This window comes from Scophthalmus maximus, chromosome 3, assembly GCF_022379125.1.
Source record: "Scophthalmus maximus strain ysfricsl-2021 chromosome 3, ASM2237912v1, whole genome shotgun sequence".
Lineage (NCBI taxonomy): Eukaryota > Metazoa > Chordata > Actinopteri > Pleuronectiformes > Scophthalmidae > Scophthalmus > Scophthalmus maximus.
This window is the reverse complement of record NC_061517.1, coordinates 6,447,501-6,464,992: the sequence shown is the minus strand read 5'-3', so window position 1 is coordinate 6,464,992 and position 17,492 is coordinate 6,447,501. Positions and strand designations below refer to the sequence as shown.

General features: G+C 41.7%; 1 protein-coding gene and 1 long non-coding RNA gene across 6 annotated transcripts in view; one reads left to right on the top strand and one right to left on the bottom strand.

The window, feature by feature from the left end:
• Window positions 1-565: 565 nt before the first annotated feature.
• Window positions 566-10,020, top strand: LOC118316245. 3 transcript variants are annotated; one of them, XR_004795155.2, is made up of 6 exons: window positions 566-1,151; window positions 4,388-4,534; window positions 4,677-4,764; window positions 7,135-7,228; window positions 7,624-7,734; window positions 8,103-10,020. It is a non-coding gene; the product is annotated as an uncharacterized LOC118316245 (long non-coding RNA). The 3 variants fall into 3 exon arrangements; XR_004795154.2 differs by lacking the exon at window positions 4,388-4,534 and having other exon boundaries at window positions 591-1,151; XR_004795153.2 differs by lacking the exons at window positions 4,388-4,534; window positions 4,677-4,764 and having other exon boundaries at window positions 632-1,151.
• A 2,283-nt stretch (window positions 10,021-12,303) lies between these two features.
• ppdpfb (pancreatic progenitor cell differentiation and proliferation factor b) overlaps window positions 12,304-17,492 on the bottom strand; it is an 8,110-nt gene continuing 2,921 nt past the window's right edge. For all 3 annotated transcript variants that reach the window (XM_035643873.2, XM_035643871.2, XM_035643872.2), the window contains exons 2-5: window positions 16,076-16,171; window positions 15,278-15,355; window positions 13,323-13,416; window positions 12,304-12,841 (exon numbers count right to left, since the gene is read on the bottom strand). In XM_035643873.2, coding sequence (XP_035499766.1) covers window positions 12,727-12,841; window positions 13,323-13,416; window positions 15,278-15,355; window positions 16,076-16,130 — 342 coding nt within the window. In that variant the 5' untranslated portion in view covers window positions 16,131-16,171 and the 3' untranslated portion in view covers window positions 12,304-12,726. The remainder of the gene's footprint in view (window positions 12,842-13,322; window positions 13,417-15,277; window positions 15,356-16,075; window positions 16,172-17,492) is intronic.

Below are 17,492 nucleotides of genomic sequence, written 5' to 3'. Positions count from 1 at the left end.
GTGTCATGTCAGCAATCTGAAGTACTGACAGTAAACATGGGTTTCTGATTACGCCTGCACAATCCATCCAACGTCTGTGCATCAACATGCAACAGTCATACACGGAAGACACGCCATCATCGGCGAAGAAGAAAAGATCAGAACGGAGCGGATACACATGCTAGAAAAAAAGGATTTGGTAAGATAAATTAAATAAATAAACACATTCAACTTATATAACGGGAGGAATGCATCACCATCTGGAGAGTTGAGTCTACGACCCCTAGTCAGTTTTAGAAACGATGGCCAAAGCTACTTATGGCGTGCAGACATTGATAAGGACGACTTTGTACTCGCTGAAGTAAACACGACAGCAACACTATAAAGATGAGACAGACTGGACAAGGAACCCTGAGCATCACACAAGCTCACACAGGCTGTCAACAAAAACGCAGCTGTGTCGCACTGGAGAATTGACATATTACAGTACTTGTCTGCTGTCAACCTCCATCACAGTGTGAGGAAAACTAAGGCCATGTATTTATACATCGTGCTGTTGTATTAATATTTACAGCGGCTGTAAGCCTGCATTGATGCCGACTGGCTATGTAACGGTTTCAGTCCATTTACACTCCGAGCACTTGTTTGGGACCGCCATTAATAGGATGAACCTCCACTCAGATGGAGGGAGGATAGCATAACGGGACAGGGGCCGGTTTAGGACGTGAGACACGAGACTTTGTCCCAAAGACTCCAGCACAGCTCCGGGCTCTCGACTAACGCCCCTTGCCTCCGAGCGAGGGACACATGGACACCGAGAGTTAGAGGTTCACGAGGAAGGATGAGGGAGGGGTGGAGGGAGGAAGTGTGGGAGGAGAGAGAGAAGACGCGTCGGCCTCCTCAGCCGGTGAAGCTTCACCAAGCGAGCATGTCTGAGTTGAGCGTCTGCAGAGGGGAGGAGACGCTTCTCCGCTGAGAGGAAAACCGAGACAAAAAGCACCCGATTGGCCTCCAGATGCTCCATCACCCCCCCCCGTGTATGGAGCCAGCATCCGTCCGTTTTTCACCATCACTCCTCTCAGCTTGTCGACACTATTTTTGTGGATTTATCTGATCTTGTTCCGCAGCTTTACTGATGTGGATAGAAGCCTCCAACTGCAGACTGAGCAAAGGTAAAACCCCTCTCACTTGTTTGTAGGTGCAATTGCACAGGATGTTTCTGAAAAATTATTATCCTTGTGGCAATGTTGATGTTATGCTGTGTTAATCCACCCGAACGTCCTGTTGCCAGTAAACACTTCACAGCTGGTGTATCACTTGTTGCTGAGAATCAACGTGAAGCTCGAATGCTTCCTTAATCCATAGTTTGATCACAAAGGGAAAACGAGGAGGTGTTAAGGTCATTCTTGTGAAAAGTAGAGGAAGTTAAGGAAAGTTCTGTTTAAAATTTGGCGAGACAAGGTGACATTTAGCTTTTGCCTCCATGTAAACTTAAAATTTTAGATTTTTGTATTGTGAACAATTGCTTCCACAGATCTGAAATTACAAATAGTTTAATAGTTGACTTTAGTGTTTGATTAGCCTACATTCTCTACAACTATATCCATTTTTAAAAGTCCATTTTCTCTTTTTGTGATTCATAAACGGAGTAAAGCTCAATGTTCTGAGGGAGACAGCTGCCTCCCATTTGTAAACAGCTCCTATTTGCGTGTCATATTTCTTGCTCCTAAAATTGGACTGGTGACGATGAAGTGAACTTATTAACACACTTTTCACATTTCTACAGAACATGCTTCCCTAAAAATGTTCAATATTCAGTCTAAGTTACCAAGGACATAATCATTTGCTTCTGATGTTTCATTCAAGGGTCAAAATCAGTTGCACTTTGGCACTTTGGCTCGTGTGGGAAACTCTCGGCTCGACTGCAGCTCTGCTCTCAACCAGCTCCAGTTACAGCAGCTACCACCTATTGCATTGATTATATTGTAATATAAAATATAAAATAATATAAAAGCACGAATTCATCTTATTCTTTAACATTTGTCATTTTTAATATAAACATGTTTTTATCAACATCAGTTATGATGACTTTCTCAAACGCATTGCATGTAATGTCCATGAGGACATTAAACCCCAAGTTGGATGTTAAGGATCTTCCCCAAATTCAGTTGTTTTTTTTTATCTTTTTTTTTTTATGCGGTGCGATGCGATACGATAAGAAACGATACGATACGATACGATACGATACGATACGATACGATACGATACGATAAGAAACGATACAGTACGATACGATACGATACGATAAGAAACGATACGATACAATACAATACGATACGATACGATACGATACGATACGATACGATAAGAAACGATACGATACGATACGATACGATACGATACGATAAGAAACGATACGATACGATACGATAAGAAACGATACGATAAGAAACGATACAGTACGATACGATACGATACGATACGATACGATAAGAAACGATACGATACGATACGATACGATACGATACGATACGATACGATAAGAAACGATACGATACGATACGATACGATACGATAAGAAACGATACGATACGATACGATACGATACGATACGATAAGAAACGATACGATACGATACGATACGATACGATAAGACACGATACGATACGATACGATAAGAAACGATACGATACGATACGATACGATACGATACGATAAGACACGATACGATACGATACGATAAGAAACGATACGATACGATACGATACGATACGATAAGAAACGATACAGTACGATACGATACGTTACGATACGATACGAAACGATACGATACGATACGATACGATACGATAAGAAACGATACGATAAGAAACGATACGATAAGAAACGATACAGTACGATACGATACGATACGATACGATACGATACGATACGATAAGAAACGATACGATACGATAAGAAACGATACGATACGATACGATACGATACGATAAGAAAAGATACGATAAGAAATGATACGATACGATACGATACGAAACGATACGAAACGATACAATACGATAAGAAACGATACGATACGATATGATACGATACGATAAGAAATGATACGATACGATACGATACGATACGATACGATACGATAAGAAACGATACGATACGATACGATACGATACGATAAGAAACGATACAATACGATAAGAAACGATACGATACGAAAAGAAACGATACGATACGATACGATACAATACGATACGATACGATAAGAAACGATACAATACGATAAGAAACGATACGATACGATACGAAAAGAAACGATACGATACGATACGATACACTTTATTGTTCCCGAGAAAAGTCTCCTCTAAGATATCCAGGGAGTCGAACATGATTTTTTTTTATGAAACAGACAGTATTGTTCACTGTGAAAGCATTGGGTCTTCACAGCGAGTTGCCACCTGCCCCTTGTCGCCTTTTCTCCCTCTCCAAGTTTCCATGACAACAAGTAGAGACGCCATGAAGATAATCCAAATAAATGAGGTTTAAAATGCTCTGTGTTCTTTCTCTGCACTGACTAAGAAGAAATAAAAGTGGTTAGAGACTGAGGCCAAGCTGCCGCGCTGGGCAGAAAGAGCTTTTGTTTAACAGCCAAAACCATAAGCGAGTGTTCTGGAGGCCGAGTGATAAATGTGACATGTTCTCTGCGTGCGAATGTCACAAGTCAGCACCGAGCTGGTGTTGCGACACTATATGCAATGACTTGATGAAAGTAATAACCAGTTTTCCTGATTGATTTAAAAGGGAACTTCAGTCTAAATTCACACCCAAACTTCAAATTTCCCACAATCAATGATTGTAAAAAATTCTTGCAAACAATTTATCTGATAAATGTTTACATCCGATCAAAATTTTGTGATGCAGAATATCCAGTCATCAGATCACCAGCTCTGACTTAGCTATCTTAGCTAACTTAGCTTGTGTAGCTAATAAGATATATTTTCCCTTTATTTTAAAGAATAAGGAATGAAAATGTTTATATTCTTTGGTTTTCTAACATAATGTTATTTATAAAATATCATGCCTCAATTCTATTTGTCGTAAGGGTTTGATCAAAACCATCTTAGAATCATTGCCAATTGTTTTTCAAGAATGACCAAGATGAGGACAACCTTTCTGTTTTCTGCACCGTCATGCCGGTGGAAGGAAATGCTGCAGTTACACCGCTGTGACCTCTGATCTACATCCACCTGAAATGTAGGCCACAGCAGTGCTAAATTAAGTCGCTGTGTGTCTGCAAAGTATAAACTGCTGCTGACCTTTTCACTTGGATGCTACACGACCCCCTGACACAAACACAAGCCGCCGCGATGCTGCAGCTGAAACCCAAAACTGCCCCGTCTCTCCCCCTCAGAGGGCACACGCACATATCGTGGGTCCGTTTCCTGCACATATTTGTCCGAGAGCTCCAAGAAGATTGTGCCGAGCAACAGTCTGGATCTTTAAGCTTTCCACTGAACACATGGACGAGATTTAAAGAGGGCGAAGGAGCAGATTCCGGGTGGGTGCTTGTATGAATGATGTGGTGCTTCTACATATTCTTCCCTCACACTTTCTTTCCTTCCTTCCTTCCTCCTTTCTTTCCATCCCTTTTCACCCTCTTTCCTTGCTTCCCTGTCTTTTCATTTCCTTGATGAGGGAAGAAAAGAAAAAGCAGACTGCGTAGTGGGATGAAACAACGGTGGTCGAGCACGACCTTTCCCCTACATCTCACTGACGGACGAGGCCCATGTAAGTTGAGTTTCTCCCCAGGAGAAAACCTAGGATTTGTCACAGCAGAAACACTTCAGGCCCTGAACCACGGAGTTTACTCGTCTCTACACCGGATACATCTTTTAAACTGCATGTTTATCCTGTTCAGATTCTCCTCATCATCGTTTATCGTCTCAACAGAACCCTGGACCCCGGTCAACTAACTTATCTTATGTCAATCAAAACCACCTGCGCCGCCAATGTCACATTTCAACACAAAAACAAATATTTTGAGTCCTTGTTACCAGAAAAAGGCACTTTTATCTAAAGCTAACAGAGCTGCACTGACGGCTCTGCTTATTTTACACTGAACTCAAACTGAACTGGGGCCAGACGAGACCTTCATCACCAACATACCGAGCAAAACTTTCCACAGAATCTTAAATCTCTTTATTTATCATTAGATTAATCAATAATGATCATATCTTCTGGTAACATCTTCAGATGTTTTTATTTGGTTTGTCTAATGGTTCAAAACCCTAAGATGTTCAGTTTAGGACGACAATGATATAAAACAGGGAAAAACAACAAAGCTGCAAAACCGTAAAAAGATTGGACTTTGTGCCTAAAATGACTTCAATGATTAATTGGTTTCAATGATTATAAGTGGTTAACTGTATTTGTGATCAACTGATCAATATATCAAATATGTCCTTTTAGCTCTGCATTGTCAGACAAAACTTCAAACATGTGAGAAAAAGCTCAAATGAATTGATCAGCACATCAACATCTTTTAAAACAATAAAATATAATCATATTATCTGGATCCAAATGCAACAGTTGACCCAGTAAAGGATGAAACACACAAACACATAGTTTACCAACCCACAGACAACCTGTACCTGTCACGCTGCTAGCATTACTAAACTGTACAAGCATTAGTTAAGGCCATATTAAATCTCACGCCATGAGGATTATACCAAGATTACAAAATGCATTTCTGTTAATTGCTGTAGGAAGTCATTCACACGGGCATGTTTTGACTGGGCACTGCTCTAGTCGTTGATAAAACACATGACTGCAGTGTGAAATTGTTCTGTTCAGCCTGCACGGAATGAAGTAACACCCAGATGGCCAGGGATCGATTCCCAGTCACAGGCCGTCATGAATTTGAGCATTGTCTCCTGAGGTGTTGTGGGGGCTACTGCTTTAAATTAAAATTCAATAAAAACATTAACATTTAAATAAGTGCTTTCCTTTTTGTTTTTGTGGTCAATTATATGGATCTACAACCATTTACAAATAATCAATCCTAAAAATATATGCATATATGTCTTGGAAGAACCTGCTGTCAAAAGAAGAACCTTATCCCTCATGAAGAATAATGCTCGGATAGCACTTTTTAAATTTTTTATATGCCTTATCATCTACTAATCATCATCAATTTAATGTTAAATTTTGGCTGCATATATTTCTGGTGATGTTTTAGCATCTTTATTAAAGTGGAAGAAAAACCATTAAAAGAAGATTTTAAGAATTTTTTTCAGAGTGAGAAACTCTGGATCACTGGATTAAAGTGATGGATATTATAAATTCCAGTTGGTAACATGCTGGAACAAGACGTTATTACAATGATTGACAACTACAGGACTGACACGACTGTAGGGTTGTTGTAGGGCAGGATCAGACCACAAATTAAGTGGTTCCTTTAAAAACAAAAAACTAAAGGGAAAACTCTGGTAAAACTATCACTAACATGATGTGATATGATAATAATACACATTAGATTGTCTCTTAGGCCCAGTATTCGAAGAGATGTCTTGGAAACTTGTTGTTGATCTTGATCGTTGACCAATCAGCTCCAAAAGTCCATCATCTGGAGGCCCCTTCTTCTACCTACTTTTTTCTTTTACTTTTGTAGCTTTGCTGTGCAGAGGTCAGTGGAAAGTAAACTAATCAGCACAAATAACAGTAAAACGATGGTCACACACTAACACACACAGACACACACACGCACACAGTGTCTAATAATAGCAGCATCAGTGTTCCAGGTGACGGGTTGAGCAAACTGTCCCTGCGTTCACTGGAATAAATTGTTTCCTGTGTTTGCTTTCTATTTGTTTGGACATTCAACTCTGCTCAGTATTAACCTTCCGCTCTTCACGTCCCCCCTTCCACCACGAGAACGTTCAGTGTCTCCCCGTCCATTTCCCCTCTGACATCAACCTCGATCAACACTGCTTTTACTGAGTTGTGAGTTCACATACTGTGCGTACACATACCCATCCTCTTCAGTTGCTGCTCAGAGGTTACATGAAATGCAGCTGGTGCCCATCGCATTGGAAAGCTTTGAGGTTTGACCTCAGTCACGACCTCTCGCTCCCTCTCTCCGCCTCTCTCTCTCTCTAGGATGCTGACCCTGTAGGTCAAACACCCTGCAGACAAGCCATGACCAGCGTCAACTCTCCAGCCTGTCTGCTCGCCCGCAACCACTTCTACAGAAGTATGCAGACACACACAAACACATATACAGTGCACTTTTCAAAGTTCCTAGCCCAAGAGATGGCAAATATTTGACCGGGAACAAAGGTTGTGTGTTTTATGTATGTAGCTGTGCATGTGTTTCCCTCATGCTTGAGTAAAGGTAACAGAAGTTTTAACAACACATTCTTAAAACGAAAAGAGATAAAACGTGAGCGCTGTGCTTGGGTCGGTGCCTAGAACAGTAACAAGTATCTGAGGAAAAAAAAAACTGTCCTAGAGAGGAAAAACAACATCACAGTCTGTGTTACATGGACATAAGCTTTTAGTCAAACTCTAAATAGAAAAAGAGAAACAGTAAACTATATGTGTGTGTGTGTGTGTGTGTGTGTGTGTGTGTCTCTCTCTCTCTCTAAGATTTACCGTCCAGCCCGGAGCCTTCGTCGGCTGTGTTCACCTGTCACAACGACTCTGCCAGACACAAACAGAGACAGGTCACCCTCTGGGTCACCATGGCGACGCCTCCTGGTAATTAATCCATCCATCCATCAATTTCCCTGGAAAGGTTTTTCCATAACATAACTAGAATGACATTCCAAGCTCGCAGTTCCTTTGCCACGGCCGAATAATCCTACACATGATTGTCTGGGTCTGTAGAAGGAAAAAAAAAGGAAGTGGTCTGATAATTTAAGATTATTTCTCATAAAACATAGTTAAAGTGAAAGAAAATCCTGCATCCACCCCCTTATCCACATCATTCCCAAGCCCCATCCCTCCACCAAGTTTGGTGAAAATGTTTTTCGTATTTTTTACGTTTTCCAGCTGACAAACAGAAGTTCATGAATATGTCTTTTTTTTTCTTTAAATTGCTTTATGATTTCTGTGATTCTTCCCAGCGTTTACAGGCGGGACTGAAACCAAAAGATTAGGGGTCAACATTGTCCTGGGTTTTCCTTCTTCTCCTCCCTTCTCCACCTCCAAGCCAACCAACCCCGCTGAGCGGGACGTCAAGTAGAAGGGGAACGAGTGCTCCCCATTGGTCCACAGACTGACACAGGAAGTTAAGATCGTCAAGAACGACCAATTCCCATTTTTCCTCAATGGCTCTGGATTGGACAGCCTGGATCAAATGGACACACTGCGGCTAAAGCACCTGGTGCGTAATCCCACAGAAGGTTGAAGCCGTGAACAGGAGTCTCGAGTGGACAAGGGAATATTTCATGTGGCGCGGCCCCAGAATTTCAGAATTGATTTGGGTGATTAAGCGTTACCAAGTACAGCCAACATTAACTGGAGCTGCAACCGTTACTTGATTAATGGGTTAGAGGAAAATGAATTCAATCAAATTTCACAACTTTTTCCTGACATTTGTCAAATGTGGGAATTTAGTTCTTTTTTTCATCTTACATATATATTACATTGAGTATTTGGAGGTTTTGGACTGACAGTCAATCAAAACAAACATCCAATGTCACTTTTCGCTGTTTTCTCATGTTCTACAGACCAAAGGATCGAGTGAGAAAATAAACGACTGTTCCCTCGAGCCACTACAAACTGACTTTTTATAAAAGAGAGGGAGGAATGTTCCAGTCGATCCTCGGATCCGAAATGAAATGGATCCAAATATTCTCATACAAGATTAGTCGAAGGAGTTACATGTCTGCTGGTTTGCCTTCGGGGGGGCCTGTAAGCCATGATTAAGTCCGTCAAACCAGTTTAACAGTTAAAGCACCTACGCAGAGAGTAGAAATATACCCAACACTCATTGTGCGTCATGTCTGTGTTGTGCACCTCTGTGTTAGTCACATTATCACCGGTTTCGACACAGCGAACTGAAAGGGGGACTTATTATGTCAGTGTCAATTATCTTGTTCCTGACAAAATCATTGACACAGGCCCCTATAAGAAACTGGTCTGCGATATGATATGAATTCATCTCATTGACGTCTTTTAACGTCGCACTGCTTCTCGAAGACTCCGAACAGTGGCCATGCTGCGTTCTAAACATGTCCGAACGTGTCATTTTTTCACTGGATAGATGATTAATGTCGTCAAATGATGTTAGGCCACAGATGTACACTCAGACCGTTGCCTGATCATGGCACATGTCATCATATCTGCTCAAGTTGTGATCCAGTGGCTCGTCCGACTGGTTGAACAGGCAGTCTCATCTGTTTTTAATCTCATCCAAAAACACGGTTTCAATACGAACCTGCAGGGTCATCATGTCGACATGGACGACATGACAGCTCCGAAAAGGTGAAGCCAAATCATCGGCATCGCCCTCTGGTGGCTGACTGCATGTTAGCAGATGGGACATGGACCAAACTAAAAAAAGCACACGTTAAAAAAAACGATTTGTCATTTTAGGTAGTTCTTCTCACAATGATCTAAGTCTAAGAGTTCATGTGTCTGATGAGTTCTGTTTGAATTGGTTATTTGATGCTCTAAAAACAGTTGAGACGAGTCGACTCCTATTACTGCTGCACAGGCTCTGGCTCCAAATGACGTCACCTCTATTCGAGATATATTGGCGTCGTTTTTGTACAATGGGAGAAAAGTGGAGACGCGTCGTCCATCTTTATTTAGAGTCTATGGTGGGTGAAAATTCAAAGGTAAAAGCTCACCTGACCTCATTCCCTTTCTGTTAGCACTAGCCAGCCCAGCCTTCCAGACAGGGATAGAATCAATAACACTATTTGAAATATTAACCTTTACCCTATCTAATCGTAGCATATAGCTCATGTGTATTCACTGATGAAAGATTAATCATTTGTCATTTTCCAAATAAAAACACAGAGACATTCATCTGAATTTGCCGATTTGCTGCCTTTGTCTATTTTCTATTACTGTGGTTTGAATACTGTTTGAACACACATCATCTTGGACTGAATCATTCAAAATAATTATAAAATGCAGCCGTATTCTTAATACCTATCAGTCATAAGTACCCAGCTCCATAACCAGGGAGCCGAAAGAACAGATGTTATAGAACAAGAAAATTGTCTCCTTCTCTCCCACTTTTTCTCGATGACCCTCCCGAGCAACCCGTGACCTGGAAAAACTGCAGCGTGGGAGGACGACCGGTCGCCCGGCTCTTCAAATGAGCCACAGAACAAATCCTCTTTTCAACCTTTCAACTCTGTCATGCAGAGAGGCCACTTTGCTGCAGCGTCGCCCATTGTTTGTCTTTCCTCTGTTTCATAGAGACAGACAGAGAGAGACTGTGGGGGGGGGGGGGGGGGGGAAATGGGGAACAGCGGCGCTTACGCAAACCCATTTCACAGTCAAGAGGGAAAATCCTTGCGTCAGGATTCGTGTCAGCAGGGAGATTTTTCTCCACGTCAGGATCATTTGTACGTCAAAGGGTAAAAAGGAGTTTGTGGTTTTGTAATTTTGGGAAACTGGTATTTGCTTTCTGCATTGTCATCTCCTCCGGCTGTGTGTGTGGAATAGATGTTGTGCCTTGCTCAAAGGCACTGTCATGACATCTTCCAGAAGGACATTTTTAATTCATTTGCTGAATATTTTTCCGATAAATCAATAGAGATATAACACTTTTTGGGGGGCATTTCTTCTCCTCCAATAAACAATGGATTGATTACTGACCAATGTTCTGCCAATGTCCTGTCTATGATTCGGTACTGCTTTGGTCAGAGAGTGTGTCAGATGTGTGTAAACTGAAACCACTGAGCGGTTTTGTGGACAAATGGATGTTTCCATTCAATACAGATTTATTTATACGTGAGTGGGTGCAACTGTGAGCAGCAGCTCACGGCTGAGTTCAACAGATACAGGCTGTATATATCTATTTTTAATAATTAAAAAAAAACTGTATTTAATAATCAACACAATAAATTCATATAAATCTCTACTGAACTGTTGTTCGCCACAGCAATGCAGCAACACGAGGGACGTATGTTAATGAATCACAGCAAACAAGGTGAGTCGTGTTGGTCAGATGAACAGTCAGCAGCGTTGTCAGCAATAAAAAAAAAAAAAGTGCAGCAGACAGCACTTTGATAGGTGACGTTTTGAAATTACTGTAGTGTGACAAGAGTGGGTTCAATTCTAGGCCCCGACCTTATCGAGTGATAACAATAACCCCCGTCACTTCATTAAATATCAACCCGATACAGCTGTAAGCCAGTGATGTGCTCAAATTGCAGCTCATAGGAATACAGATTTTCGACTGCAGTCTTTTTTTTAATATCTTGATGGATCCTGAATTTCGGTCCACTGAAATTACAGACTCTACAATAAAATGTCAATCTAACAGTTTCAAAAACAACGATCAACCCACAGCAACCAATGATCCAGGGTTTAAATACTGAAGTGAAGTTTCTTGACTCTCCTCCAGAAGCAAACTGTGACTGTAGCAGGCGCTTCCATTTTGTCAACACGGTTTTTTTGTGTCAATATCAGAGTCAGAGGTAGATTTACTGCTACGACAACAAGCTCCGACGTGTTTTGTCCAACAGCGGAGAGTCAGCTGACAGAGAGGGCTGATATGGAACAAATCCTGACGGCGTGAGACAAACCTTGACCTCAATCACCTGTTGATTTCATATTATAGAAATATGCTTTTTGTAACCTCATGAAAGGGTTGTGAAAACTTGGATTATTCAGGAACCAAAAGAGACTAAAATCAAGGCTTCAATTTGTATTTTAACCTTAAATTAAAAAAACAACAACAAAACAACAGAGGCTGAAACCCTCTGGACAGGGCAGTTGGTTCAGGAATGTTTTCTCCTTTTAATCCTGAAGGATCGCTGGTTTTCCAGATGTGGCTACATAACTCCAGACCCTGAGTGCAGCAGCAGCAGCAGCAGCAGGAAGAGGACATTAAGTGCTGCTCTTTCTGTTTACTTTGCTCGTGGAACAGCCCTGTACGAAACCAGTGAAACAACCTCTGGCAAACACATACACACTTTTATCTGCACGTCCTTTTGCGGCCATTTCGTCAAAGCGACTATGGACACATCACCCGGCAAATTATGTGTGGTGCCTGGAAGAGTACGGGATCCACACTTGGGTTGTACATTTGCTTGTACTGTTTCGTATGAGAAGAACAAACGCTGAACGCAACACAGAACATTAGGCTGCAAGAGTCTATCTTTATTGCATTTGCAATCACAGGGTGACAAAGTGAAAAATGTTTAACAAAAGCATGTGGAGGTGTATTTACCACAGTGTTGCTATGCACCACAGTATTACAAACACGGAACAGTACAAATGTTTAAAAAAAAGGGAGCTTATTAGTTGCATCATCGTCGTCTTGCTTATTTCTTTTTTTACTTTTCATTTATTTTCTTTTTCTTTTTTTAAGTTGTCAATAAAAAAAACCCCACAAGGTTACCAAAACAAAAACGAGTAAGGCAGCCTGTACTACAATGAATAATTATAATAATAAAAAAACTAAAAGGTTGTAAACGGGACATCCTCCCGTCACCTAGCGTTGGTCGTTGGTGTGATTCCCCTCCCCAGAGGTGTGGCGTGGATCAGAGTGAGACTGCAGGATCAGGAGGAGTTGGGGCTTCCTGCATCGCTGCCCTCACTCACCTGGCGTTGCATCACCATCTCCCTGGCAACGCAGGTGATCTGACCATTGGTTACCGCACCTGGAACCCCAGCCCTGAGAGACACAGAGAGAGGGGGACACTGTTTGGATCCACTTGATTTACACAAGGACAAGTCATGGACAGATCCTGGTTTTTAACCCACCAAATATTGCAGATATTTAATCAGGGGCGGTTGCCGAATTTTATTCAGATTTATTTCTATATGAGGATGGTTTGTTTGTGTTTTTGTCTCCGCTTATCTTTAAAGTTGTTCCTTTGTTGTGTTTGTGCTGTTTGTTTAAGGAACTGAAAATCCATAAATTAAACACAATTATGGCTAAAGTATGCTGTTCATAATCGTGTGTCCCTACTACCGCTGGTCTACGCTCAGCTTTATTAAACATAATGTTCGTAAGCTGGGTCGGACTTGTTGGCAGGTTAGAAGGTGAAGAAGTAGAAGAAAAGTGCAGCGAGTGGGAAAAAAAGAAGAAAAAAAAAAGAAGCATAGTTTATAGAAACCAGCCATAAAAAAATGCGACGTCAGCTGATACTCACTTCAGCTGTGCCTCCTCAGTCAGTGGGGTCATCCCTGGCTGCTTCCCAAAGAAGAAACTGGACCACCAATGGCCAGAGTCCTGCTTGGGGAGTCCTGTGGGGACACATGAAGACAACATTAAGGACTAAAGTAAACTTAATTTTATTTAACTTCCTGTACTCGGGACGAAAAATGTTAAATGTGAGCGCCTTCATTAACAGGAGTCACCCTCTTTTTTTGAAGGTTTTGAAATTCCTCCGAGAATTAAAGCCACGTTGCTCCTCATTAAGAGCTGAGAGAAGTACCAGCGACTGTGGTCACTGAAGGGAGACGTCAGACTGATTCCAACCGTCCGGTCGACTGTGACACTTCAATTAATCTCTGAGCGGCTGCGTTTACATGCAAGCGGTTTTATTTACAGTACAACTGCTGTGTGCCACAATTGGCTTCTGGGTCAGGCGGATTCTCAAAATGGTGACGGTCCAAAATTCCGCACACTCATCTACCTACGTTAGTTCCTACTTTCGCAAAATGAACAATATTTAAAACAACTTTTTTTGGAAAAAAAAAAAAAGATTACATTACAGTTTCATGCTTGACAGTGTGATCGAGATAAAGATCCTTTCCCAGTTATTTTCAGTTGTTTGAGGCTGTACAAAAAATACTATCATTTTACTGTTATATGCGTCTTCTTACTGTTGCGTACAAGTTTGTTTTCCGTTTTGTCTTTATTCTATTTCCATTCCACTGCACTGACAGAACAAACAGTAACGCAATTCATGCCCACTGAAATGTCTGATACTGCACCACACCCACTTTTCCCCTTTCACCTACTTTCATGTACAGCACTGACAAAGAGAGTGTGTTTGTGTGTAACTATTTTAGTGACCCATAAAACGCAGACTGTGCCGTTTAAAACAGTTGTGCCAACACAAACCCGTTGGCCCAGATGTTTTTTTTCATAAGGCCGCACTGAGATAGGGAGCAAGAATAACTTTTGAAGTCAGCGGGTACTTAACTGGTGCAGCGGGTCGTGTTGGAACAGCTTATATGTATACACACACCTGCATCCTAACCAGAGAACTGAATGGAGAGTGAAAACACACCACAGAAAACAACTTTCCCGACAAGCGACCTGAGCTGCGTTTTGTTCCAGGACGACCTGACCACAGTGACTACGTGTGTGTGTCCTGAGGCAACAGCTGACTCAACCACCGTAATCCTGAGGTTACTGAAACTCTCTGCATAATACGTGATGAGAGCGGCAGCGAGTATGACGCAAGCCACAAACTTGAAATGAAATTGTTTGTGAAACGTATGACGGAGGAAGTGGGCGAGTTGAGTCATTCATGTGGAGATTAGGAGTGTCACGCGTTTGTACAATTCCCTTTGGCACGAAAATGAAAATGACATCGGTAACCCCCATGCAATATAATTACATAAACCTCAGCTGCTATAAAATAATGTAAAAGTTTGTTACGTCTCTAAGCAAATATGACTTGGGTGGGTAGCTCCAGATGATTTAAACTTTTGGAGCTGATCGGTCGTACGGTGTGGGCGGTACGACGCTCAGCACATTCATACAGAGCAGGGCCGGCATTGAGTCACGTTTGCCTGCCTGCTGCCCGCGGTGGTATCTACAGAGTTAATACTGAATCCTGCCTCCCTTCAGAGAATGGCAAAAAATGGCATAATCCTGTGGTTGTTGTTGTTTCCCTTAGGAGTGTGTGTGTGTGTGTGTGTGTGTCGTTAAACCCTGACCTGAAAACAAGAAACTCTTTAACCCTCTGACAGCAGCTTTGATTGTATCTGGAGCAGAGTATTTAACCGACAATCAAACACATTCAGGGGCTTTCCACAATGACAAGCACATGATTCTACAGGGAAACTCAAGAGTTTTTTCTTTGTGTAAAGACTACATTTTTTAAAGCTAAAACTCTGTTTCCCTTTGACAAAGATACAAACACTGACGCACCTGGGTGGTGAGGGATGACCTCTCCGCTGTACTCCGAACTGCCGCAAGAGCTGCTGCTGGACGTAGAGCCGATGCGCCCTGCGGGAGGAGACGATGAGCTGGTTTAATCATAGTGAGATGCAAGTGGCGGAGAAGACCAGTTTTTCTCTAGTCTTCATTCTTCAACCCAAAGGAAAAACTTAATGTACATAATAACCAACTGTTCCTGTACAATGACGGGGGGCTGGAGTAACATGGATACTAAATTAAAATCCATTTTCCTCTGGTTACATAACCACGACCCGAGGGGGTAACTGAAGCTGAAATGATTTTGATGTGATGTCCTTCGACGTGTTACACTAAGTCCATTTGACGCCCTGGTGGAACCTGAATAGAACATCCCACCATTTTAATGAAAGATAAGAACTAAATATGATCCTGAAGCCAAACATGTCGTATCTCACGAGAGTCGTACGGTGAAGCTCTCTTAAAGATAAGAACAACACAAAGAGAAGTCAGGAAGGGTGTTCTCTTGAGGAACTGGACGGTGGTTTCCTTCCCTCAAGCTACATAAAACTAGTCTGCCTGTAAGAAGACTGGCCTGGCATCACATAAAAAATAAACGACCGCCAATTGTTTCACCCCGAGTACAACCCCCACACACTGGTCCACTTTTGCTCATGAAAAACCCAAAGAAAAGTGCAGAGATGTCATCCAAACTTTGGGCACTAGATATTTTCCTTATCTACTGCTACTGTGCAGTAAAGACCAGCAGGACGGGCAGTTGGTTTGGTCCTGTGCTAAGATAGAGAGACTCACTTCGGTAGTAGTCAGTGGTTGCCACAAGAGAACCGCCCGCTGGAATAGCTGCCATTCTTATGTTGTTGGTCGCTGTTCGCTGTGCTTGGTGGAAACCTGGAGGGGGAGAAAGAAAAAAAACAGTATGAGCTCAAACCAGGGCGGGCTGCATTACTCACCAAAGCATTGGAGACATTTTTATTACATCCCTTTCCGTTCCAACACCCACTCGTGAGTTTAGGCTGCGCATGATGATGAAGTCATTACGGGAGATACAGAATGACGTCTAATCTTTTCAAGCTGTGCATCATGACCGTATTACGAACCATTCAGCTCGAACTGATTCTGGGTTTTTTTTCATTTTAAATCAATCATCCACCTCACATTCACATCACTTCACTTGATGTAAAATTAATTGCATATTAGTTACACTGGCTATCTGGTGATTCAATTTAAAATCTTGATGTCTTGTTGTCTGTGAACACACTAAAGATATATATACATGGTTTCATATAGGGGATTTGTTTACCTACTCTGAGTTGTTTACTTGATGGAGATGGTACCGTACCACACAAAGATCTCGTTGATCATGTTTCAAATTGAACTAAAAAGAGGTTCTCATATTTAACTGATTTGACATGCACAAGGTTAAAGTGTTGCTGGTACAATTGAATGTATCAGGGCTCGGGTTTCTTTGATATCCAAGCAAAGCCAGTGCTGTAACTGAAACATCTCTCAAAATAGAAAATTGATATTGAATCTAAAACAAACTGTGAACCAAATAAGGAGATCAGAGGTGATACTCCGTGCTAGAGCTACATATCTTTACAACGAGGACTGTTAAGTCAGACAAAACAACACATTTGAAGACATCGTCTCGGGCGATTAATCAAGAAATGAGTGGAACATAATGAATAATCATAATAATGTGAAAAATGTCAGGAAAAACAAAACAGAACACAAATGTTTCCTTTGTTCACCGTGATTAATGCCTTTTCATTAACCGATTGACCATCAGAAACAGTTGATAACTAAATCAGCTAATCCTGTCACAAGGGGTCACAAAGGTCACAAAGGGTGGAGGCCAACATGTCGAGCATCGCAGACAAAAACAAACTCACACAATTAAGAAATGCACATACACTGAACAGGTCTCACGGTTATAATAAATACATTCATAAAACCAGAAATATGATCTATTTAACAATGAAAGAAAGTTGAACAGTGCAGATGGTGGCAGAGCACGTCCTCAGCAGTCCGCAGGAGAGTGTTTACATCAGACGGTCACTGCACCAAACCGACATTTTAACGTTTCACTGTTGCATAAAGGCACAAACAGGCGAGTGGAACCATGATGGTGAGAAGGTACAGAGGGCCTGACAGGTCGCTGGAGGAGAACAAACCACTCAGCGTTTGACTCCTTTTTCTTCCTGTAGTG